The sequence below is a fragment of the Zea mays genome, chromosome 7, assembly GCF_902167145.1.
Source record: "Zea mays cultivar B73 chromosome 7, Zm-B73-REFERENCE-NAM-5.0, whole genome shotgun sequence".
Lineage (NCBI taxonomy): Eukaryota > Viridiplantae > Streptophyta > Magnoliopsida > Poales > Poaceae > Zea > Zea mays.
The window spans coordinates 142550715-142560666 of NC_050102.1; the positions used below are offsets into that span (position 1 = coordinate 142550715).

The following is a 9952-nucleotide window of genomic DNA, read 5'->3' on the forward strand; positions in this document are numbered from 1 at the left end:
CTAGTAATGGAGGTTGGAGGGCTCAACCCAGACGGTATCTTCAACAGCTTATTCATACATATATTCAAATTACACTCCGTGCAATTTATAATACAAAACAATAAAAAAACAATGTTTTCAGTGACCATATAAGTGCAATATACAATAGTTCATCCATATGATCACCAAAACACCGTTTTGCACCATTAATTGTACTGTTTGTAGAATATAGTTTAAATATGGGTACGACTATGTGTAAGTTGCTAGAGAGGTTCAACGAGAGAATGCATAATGACGAGATATCCACAAGTATATGGACATGACATGACACGATTTTTATACCCGTATTTAGTTTCTTGTTTACAGTCATGCCAATGTTTCGCCATTTCTTGACGGCACATCAAGCGTTATATGAAGGGGTAGAATATAATCAGGGCAGACAAAAAAGCATATTGCAAAAGACGTTCAAGGTCTAACATCAAATTTTATTCTCGCCGAACAGTTCCGGTGCAATGTGAGGATCAGCTCATCTGACGTGCAGGGTCGAAGTACTCCCTCCATTCTCGAATATCAGTCGTCCGCTAGTTCATGTTTGAACTAAAACGCGACGAATAAAAAAAAACGGAGGGAGTACTTTACAGCAGAAACACCAAAATCAGTTTTTGTTCTGAGAGCCCTCGACGCTCTTCCTCAGCACAGATATGATGGCTCCTGGGTCCGCAGCGCCAAATATAGAGCTTCCAGCGACGATGCAATTGGCCCCAGCAGATGCGGCCACGTCTATGGTTGAAGGACCTAGACCACCATCAACCTGATATTAACAAATCATGAAGTACTTTCAGCCAATTGATATTAATGTTGGAGAAAAAAAAGGAAATTCCTGCGAGACAAATAACAATGCTCAGACATGGATGACATTATACCTCTATGTCAAGGGAAGGGTACTTCTTTCTCAGTGTGCGCACCTAATTCACACAGATTGCAGAAAGTGAACATAACTGTTCAAGATCAGAAATATAGAACAACGAGAACAAACCTTATCCATCATTTCTGGCATAAATTTCTGACCACCAAAACCAGGCTCGACTGTCATCACAAGAACCAATTCTACCGGATTTTCTGCTTCCACCTGTAAAATTAAGTGTTGATACAACTGTCGGTAGCTTCACAAAATCCATAGCAAGAAATGTACATATGTCACACATTCAGAGAAAAGGAAATACAGCTGAAAAGGGTTCTGAAAGTTATAGGTAGATGGTCGATGGCAGAAAAGGTTATATGGAAACAGGTCTAAGCAGCACACTTGATCAAAAGAGTGGTCATTAATGTGGAATTAGGAACGCAATGCATAGTACAATTACTCTCGCGATCAAATATATTCTGGTCATAATAAATGAACATCTGAACAAGACAAACAAGAGGTACTTGTGCAAAATGGCCACTTGATCAAAAGAGTTTAGCAGTTAACAAAGACATGATTGCTAGAATTGTAAGTACATATATCAACAAGCACCATTTCATAACAAATTTCAAGAGTTTTTAAGAGCGGCTGAAAATAAACACAATTACTCTGGCCTAGTATGGAAGGTTTCTTTTCTGTGTATAACATGGTAAGTTCACAAAAAAGATCTGGAGCTGCAGAAACAAGAGGATCGTCAGCATGTGTCATTAGTTGGTTAGCTGTGTAGGTAGCGTCGTTTCTAGGCATGCGTGCCACCTGGGCTGGAGTCAAACTCCTGAGAGTCACCTCAGGTGGGTTTTTGGTCGTTGCCGTGTTTCGCTTCAGTCGTAGCAGTAGTTTTCGTTCTTGGGACTGATCCCTCAGTGATCAGTCTTATGGGCGTGCTGGGTTTTAGTTCTCACTTTCGTGTTCGTCTTTGCTACTCACTAAAACTGAAATTTCATTGCTTTGATAATGAAGTTCAGTCTTTACCAATGTGGGAAAAAAAACATGATAAGTTCACAAGGTGTAGTAAGTGCTTTAAGTTACCAGGGGAAAAACTTCCTCCACTGGAGTACCTGGCCTCAATGATACACCAGGCCGCATACCCTTTGATTTAATGCTTTGGATGAGATCTTGCCAGTTGTCTGCATAAAGTTTTTCCATAAGAGGAGAACTGAAAATACTAGGCCATTCAACAGATGTGTGTTCACCTCTAGCAACTTCTATATGGAATGTGAATCCAGAAGCGCCAGCCTTTCCAAATGGTTCTACGTAATCTGAAGGCTTTGTGACCATAAGATGGCAGTCCAAATATGCTCTAAAAACCAACAGTTAGAACCATTGGGACTATGCAGATTAAGAAGTCATCCATATAAGCAAAGGATCAAAAGACCATACTTGGTATGTTTCCTCAAGCTCTGGATCACCGGAGCCCCAATAGTCAGGTTAGGAACGAAGTGCCTGCATTTGCAAATAGATAGAAAAGTTGAAATAAAATACTTAAAGGATAGATTCGGAAGTGATTATCGTTTTTTTTCAAATACAATTGAGGGTTTGTCCTTCAAAGTCCATAAGCTATAAGGATGATCCAGCTTTTTCAGACATCAAAATAGCTTAACAAAGTACTTGAGAGGTTTTTTTTAAAAAGGAAACTGACCCCTGATAAACAAAGTAATGGCAGTGAAAAAATTGGCACTTGTTTGTATTTACACCATATCTGGCACAACTCCAGATCGAAGAACTTTTGGAGCCCTCACTCCTAGCTCTAGAAATTCTTGGGACCTAAGCTGTGGGCACATTGGCATTATTTAGTTAAGCAATTTCGTCATTATTTTGGATTGAACACATGTGTAATGTGTTTAACACACTTTGTTTTATCCTACAAATTCCAAATCCTGCATGGATCTCAGAGCTGGAGATAAATTGCTTTGGTCCATCTTTCATAGAATGGACTATGGTAGCAAGTATCTTTCACCATCTTGAAAAAAGAAGTGTTCATTTTCTCTATTTACGCTAAGGAATGTTGGATCTTAGTGGACAGCATATTCATACGCAGTTGGACACTTAATACTGATACTTTCTTTCTCAAAGAGCATCAAAAGAGTTCCCGAAATATCTGAGTAAAGGTTACCAGCACTTTCTTTTTCATTATTTGCAACTTGCAATTACCTTATGCTTTTATCAATGACAGAGTTTCATTCCAAAAAACATGTAAAAAAACAAAATCAAAAGTATGTTGTTTCCTTTTTCAGGTTGGTCCATAGGACATTCTGTGTTATTGTTTCCATGCCCTTTTTATGTGCAGGTCCCCATTTAATTGTAGGGAAATTCTATCATAAGACTCCACAAAATTATGTTGTATGTATTGAATATTCTGATAAGTAAGGCGTCTAAAGCACATAAGAAGAGGTGAAAACTGAACAAGAATAAGGGTCTGAATGAGTTGAAGGACAGTGACACTGGGTATAAAATTTTACTTTCAGTCATGTATTCATCATATAAGTTACTTCCTGTAAGCTGTGGTAAGCGACCTTACAATCATGCTAGCAGCTTAAAAGGCGAATGATATTTGAGAGTTATACCACCGGACACTTCAGTAGCAAACCACAATAGAAGTAAAATATCCTCATTGAGAATTAGAGACCAACTCACCCATCCTACAAGAAAATATGAGTAATAAGAACAGAAGTCAGCATAGGATAAGCTTTCAATTCTTATATCATCAGTCATACAGATGTGAACAGAAACAAAACCAGTCACAGGTGGCAGCAGAATTTAGCTAAAAAGAATACATAAGCAGATAACTACTAGGTACCATGAACAAAACGACAGCTAGCAGTTTGCAGTAAGCAGATCAGTACAATTGAGTACAGCATTACTGCACTAGGAGGAAACTGATACTAAAGAAGCTTAATTTCCACTCTAAAAGTCGATATTCAGCTAACTTCTGCATGAAGACATGCATATAGTAATACACTAGAGGGTAGGTCGACAAGCCAACAAGACAAATGCCCAATTCTGAACAAATCCTACAGAATCGAGAATCGATCACTCTAAATGCCACAGAATCGCATAAAACCTAATTTTCATAGTAATGGATGCAACTGCAACCTCTCTTTCAAAATGATGCGCCAGCTCTAAGTTCGTGAAAAAAGTTTCCAACAGCAAGTTAGTCAACGGTAGATCAATCCTGTGCACGCCATAGGACACGGTTACAGGCAGCGTACTCAACCCTGCCGGCTGACCAGAAATACTATCGCTCGGATCTCGGATCAGAGGCCGCTGCTTATTCGTATTAGCGGTGCTGCCGTGCTGCGCCTGCGCCCGCAATAGATGAGACGGAATTGGCCGGAAGGGGGAAGGGGATCGTACCATGATGTCCATATGTAGCCAGTCGGCGCCTAGGCGGACCATGCGCTCAGCCTCCGAAGCGAGGTTGGCAAAGTCCGACGAGAGCATCGACGGCGCTATCTTCGCCGCCGCCATGTCCGCTTACCGCTAGGTTGATTCCTCCCCGGATTGGTGGCAGAGTAGTTATGGGGGCAGGCGCCAGGCGGGCAGCAAACAGTACACTTTGGAAGTGGATGCTTCGGTCGTTCGGCCCGGCGGCTTGTAGGGGAGTTGGTGAGGTGGCCGGTGGCCGGTGGCATTTGGTACTTAGTCCATCTTTCTCTCAAATTGTGTTAAGAGTCTATGAGCAGTCCACCTTTTAGTTGACTATTAGTGAACCGTCAACTTCCTTTTCTCTTTAATTCTCTTTCTTTCGTGTCACTATAAATATAGCATGTCATCTCTTGCAGACTGTCCATGTAACTTTATTATACTTGCTCTTATGGATCAATTGGGTATCGATCGCATCGTAATCAGATCGACTGATACCGATCTACATGTTGTATACCAGGTTAGTACCGATCTCCGATACACTTCTTACTGATGTGGAAGTTCTTGTTTGATTAGCGCTATTTTAATTATTTAAAATTCAAGAAAACTAAGACAACTTGAATCCAATCTATAAATAGAGGAAGGTGTTTGAATCCATTCACACCCCTCACCTCCAATTCACTTGCCTTCTCTCTTTATAGCCTTCAAACCTCTCTTTCATTATGGATCCAAGGTGAAATCTGAACTTTGATACATTCACCGACTTGTTCAATGAAACTCCACGACGTCCCGAGACTCTACCGGTATGGGATAAATCTTCTTCTAAGGACTTTTTCTCATCTATCATCAACAAGAAAATGTTCCTACTTGTACCCATGTACTGATTATATGGCCTCTGCTTATGAAAGTACCTTTAGGCATTTAAAGACTTTGGATGTCACCTAGAGGGTGAATAGGTAATTAAAACTTTTCAACCCAATTGAACTTAACTTACTTGACGCTAGCAACGAAACCATGTCTTAATCCGATGATTACCTGCACTTCACAAACACTAATACAAAATGCAAATATAAGAAGTGCAAGTAAGCAAATAGAACAAGGGACAAGATACAATTTATCCCATGGGTCAGCCAAGCCTCAAATGCTTGCATATGTTCACGTTTGAGTTAGCCAATCAGCTTGGAGTCTATTTCAACTCCTTCCTCCCTTTGCTCAAGTTTATCACCACTTTTGATAAACCGAGACTTTCACTTATCAATTGGTTGCTTTACAACAATCCTAAGGCTCTCCGTAACTTAGGAGCTCTCCAGCGAATGCCTAAAGCCGATAGCTGAAGCCTATTGTCACACCTGGTTTTGGAAGGCAACCCGAATGCGAACTATGTACATGCTAGGATCAGAACTCACGTACACAGTGATTATATAATTGGACATCATCACACAATGCTCAAAGTAATTAGTGGAAAGGTACTTTATTTACAACAAGATGTCCAAGACATCCACAAAGTCTAATACATAACCATAGTCTTTACCATTAATATCAAAGTGCAGGAATACAAAACGTAGAAGATAAGCCTACACAGGCAGCTGACTAGGGGTTTGCCACTAAGGTAAACTAGAACTCATCGTAGTCCTGAAACTCCTCAAAATCCTCCATGTTGCCAGCATCTCCTCCTGAGCACTGAGTATAGTGGGGACAACCTAGGTGGGGTGGTTTATAAAGCAAGGGTGAGTACACATCAACGTACTCAATAAATGTCCCGTTTGGCTAAACTGGACTAGCTTTATATGGGGTTAAGATCAAGGAGTTGCTTTTAGTTGATCAGGTATTTATTATTAGTGGAAGCCAAATTTTAGCAATAACCAACCCATGAATCATTTCCTCATCGAGGAACATCATTATCATCATCATAACCAAAACCATCAATAGAATCATTGTATCTCAGATCATCTGTATCTCTAATCAAAGAGGATCCCAAGGTCGCTCATAACCGTGAGCACGGCTGATATATCAGTTTCTAACACTCTGCAGAGGTCGCACACTTTACCCACAAGTCGTGATTCCCATTCTGCCCGGAGATCATGACTCTCCGTTGATCACTACCAAGGTGACCTAGCAGGGTCTCACTATATAGCCTTTACAAAGATTTCCTAGAGGTCATAACCGCCCGTTAGGTTTCTCCAGTTTGATAAACAAAGTACATCTCCCCAAAGGAAGGGTGACTAACAAAACCAAATCGAGAACCTCTACAACCAGCCTCGGCAGAGCAAGTACTGTGCCCAGACCCCATTGATGGCCCTACGGCGAAGCCAACTACTCCTCTGGTTCCTCTAATTAATCAGCTAAGGGCGTCCCATTCTACCCTCATGGTTGCACTGTTATCCCGGGTTGTCATTCCCAAACAGGTCCTTACGGAGAGGCACTCAGGAAACAGCCTGAGTCCCCTAAAGTATCACAAGAACATAATCAGGATAACATCATCGTATCATAATAATCACATCATGTTCATTGATTAAGTTAAAGCAATATCGTAAAGCTAACCATGATAACCTGAAAGGTAAACAAGGATGAGATAAATATAGACTAGCCAATCCTTAAGTTTCAATAATATAATGCGGGACAGTGAATTATAAAGTAAATAGGACATGATAGGTCTGAGGACACTTGCCTTCACTAGGTTGTTGCTCAGGGAGATCTTCAGCAACACACTCAAGAACCACGGGCTACTCGTTGTCTAAATAAAGCAATCATGCATTCAATACATTTGGTAAATGACAAATGAACATCACACCAATCATGTACAAACATTGGAACACATCTCAAAAGGTATAATATTAATTAAAGAAAAAGGAGATCGAATCACAAAATGAACTAATCTTATTTAGGAGTTGATTATTCTTTAAGTGTTGTCCATGATTACATAATCTAATATTGTTCATTTTATTGAGACCTAAAAGTTAAACCAGAGATTAATTCCCCTAATACACATTATTAATCTCACAAGGTTAAATATCCATTATAGTTAAGGTTCTCCTTTTTACTTATTTTCTTAAATAGATAAATTAACACATAAACCCTCCTATAGCTTAGACCAAAAATTAGAGCACACAGACTATAGATGAACATAATTTATTTGAACATAAATATTCCTATGAGCATTTTGCAATTTGAACCACTAAATTTGGAGTTCAAATGAAAAAGATATGAAATAAACAAGTTTTGAAGTTTAAAATATGAAATTAAGCCTAATTCTGTGATTATTTAAAAGGTTAGGGTTCTGTTTAAAAGAAACTAGGGGTCTGCGCTAAATCGCAGGACGGCGGGTTAATTCTCTAAAACCCGAGGGTCTCTTTAGCTAAAGTTACACGCGAAGGGGTACGGGGTAATCTGCATCGCACGATCCCGAGCGGACGGCCGAGATCAGATTTTGCGGCCGAGCACGCAGCGCGGGCGCGCGGCGAGCGCTGACAGGTGGGCTCGGGGTGTCAGCGACCCAAGGCAGTGCTGATAGACCGGACCCAGCGGCAGACGCGCGGGGGGAGGGAGAGAGTGAGGAACGGTCGGATCTAGATCGGAGGCTTAAGATTAGATCCGGCCTAATTAAATCCAGACCGCCAGATCTCGGACGGACGCCCGAGATCCAACGGCCAGCGACCGTGCATGGGTGAGGTGGTGCCGCTCGATCTCGCGGCGAGGTCTCGCTGGAGACGAGGGGGACGACCACAATGGGGCTCTAGGGGTTTGGGGAATAGCTCGAACGTGCTCAGGGTGATCTGGAGGACCCAGCCATTGGCGCAAAATCGGCACGGGGGCACCAGAGGGCGTAGAACACGGCGAGGCGGCCTACGGCGGCGTGAACCTGCTCCGGTGAGCAATTGCACGACGACCAGGACAATAAATAGAGAAATAGAGGTGTGAGGAGGTTGCTTACCACAAGCGCGAACTCAGGAGCGCCTAGAGGACGGCGGGGAGGCAGTGGAGCCTCAGGTCGACGGCGGTGGGCTCCGGCTGCGCAAGAAGTGCTCCGGTGAGCGCGGACTGGGCAAACCAGAGGGGGAAAGAATGAACCAAAGGGTGTCCCGGGCTGCGGGTGATGCGGTGGAGCTTACAAAGGGAACGCGCGCGATATGGGCTCAACGACGGTCGTGGAACGACGGCGGTCCTCGGTGAGCGGCGGCGGAGCTTGCCTGGTCGTGTGCGCAGGGCGAGAGAGGGGGCGAGAGAGCTCGGCTGGAGGCGCAAATGAACGGGGGGAAGTGGGCGAGCGGTGTGCGGGCTTCTAAAGGGGCGCGGGCGTGAGAAAGTAGCTGGAGAACGCGCGGTCGTGGGCGCGTCCACGGCGAGGACGTGGGCTAGAGGTTAGGGACGGCTGACGGGTGGGGTCCGTGAGACAGAGAGACCGAGCCGCGAGCGAGAGAAACGGCACCGACAGGTCGGCCCCATAGAGTAGCGAGAGGGAGAGAGGAAGAGAGGAGGTGCGCTGGTTGGCGCCGATAGGCGGGGTCTGCCTGTCTGGGGCTGAGGGCGCGTGGGCGCGCGGGGGGGGGGGGGGGCTGGGCCTGCTGGGCTGACTTGGGCTGAAATGGTTTTTTCTATTTTCCAGGGAATTTCTAATTGGTTTTCTATTTATTTTCTCTAGGATTTTCAATTCAAATTCAAATTCAAATTCAAATCAAGTTTCAAATTCAAACCAAATCAAACATGTGCAACAATTCAAAGAATATTTGGGACTCAACATGATGCAACATTTCATGACCCATATTGTTTGGACAAAATAAAATAAATAATCCTCCACTAATTAAGCTAAGTCTAACCCAAAAGAAAAGAGAGAGAGAAACTAGAGAGAGAGAAGAGTAACACCTGAATTTGGTTGGTAATTAGAAAGAAATTTTATACCCGCAAATTCAGGGTGTTACAGACCTATCCCCCTTAAAAGAATCTCGCCCTCGAGATTAAAGGCTGGCTAGCAAAGAGTTCAGGGTACTTGGCTCTCAGATCTTCTCTTTTCCAGGTTGCTTTCTTCTTCTGAGTGATGGCCCCATTTGACTTTACACATCCGGATAATGCTCCTCCGAGTGACTCGATCTGCTATCTCCAGAATCTGAGTTGGCTTCTCAATGTATGTCAGATCTTCTTGAACTTCAAGGTCCTCCGTTGGCAACTGTTTTTCTGGTACTCGGAAGCATTTCTTCAACTGAGACACGTGAAACACATCGTGCACGGCGGACAGATTTTCTGGTAAACTGAGTTGATATGCCACTTCTCCACGTCTTGCTTGAATCTGGTACGGTCCGATGTATCGAGGTGCTAGCTTGCCTTTGACTCCAAACCTTTTGGTTCCTCTGATAGGTGACACTTTTAAATAGACATAATCTCCCACTTCAAATCTCAGTTCTCTTCTTCAGGTGTCAGCATAGCTTCGCTGTCTGGATTGTGCTGTCTTCAGATTCTCTCAGGCCATTCTGATGTTTTCTTCTGCTTCAAGCAAAATATCTGGACCAAACACCTGCCTTTCGCTGGGTTGGTCCTGATGCAACAGAGTTCTACAATTCCTCCCATAAAGTGCTTGGAACGGTGACATCTTCAGACTAGCTTGATAGATGTTGTTGTAGGAGAATTCTGCATATGGTAACCTCTTGTTCCAACCTA

General features: G+C 43.1%; 1 protein-coding gene across 1 annotated transcript; it reads right to left on the reverse strand.

Annotated features, from left to right (window-relative positions):
• Nucleotides 1–304: 304 nt before the first annotated feature.
• Nucleotides 305–4553, reverse strand: LOC100283478 (ribulose-phosphate 3-epimerase). The gene is made up of 8 exons (NM_001156378.2): nucleotides 4295–4553; nucleotides 3575–3579; nucleotides 2321–2383; nucleotides 2134–2240; nucleotides 1970–2067; nucleotides 1016–1108; nucleotides 903–944; nucleotides 305–790 (listed from the first exon to the last, which is right to left on the reverse strand). The coding sequence occupies exons 1-8, from the start codon at nucleotides 4406–4408 to the stop codon at nucleotides 635–637; spliced, it is 678 nt and encodes a 225-aa protein (NP_001149850.1). The 5' UTR covers nucleotides 4409–4553; the 3' UTR covers nucleotides 305–634.
• Between the last annotated feature and the right edge of the window lie 5399 nt (nucleotides 4554–9952).

What these genes read in the sequence shown, in the direction of transcription:
- LOC100283478 (NM_001156378.2), bottom strand. Translation starts at nt 4,408, where the DNA reads ATGGCGGCGGCGAAGATAGCGCCGTCGATGCTCTCGTCGGACTTTGCC. An exon ending in CCATATAGAAGTTGCTAGAG is followed by an intron (nt 2,068 to 2,133) that starts GTGAACACACAT and finishes AACTTTATGCAG; the next exon opens with ACAACTGGCAAGATCTCATC. An exon ending in ACCCTTCCCTTGACATAGAG is followed by an intron (nt 791 to 902) that starts GTATAATGTCAT and finishes TGTTAATATCAG; the next exon opens with GTTGATGGTGGTCTAGGTCC.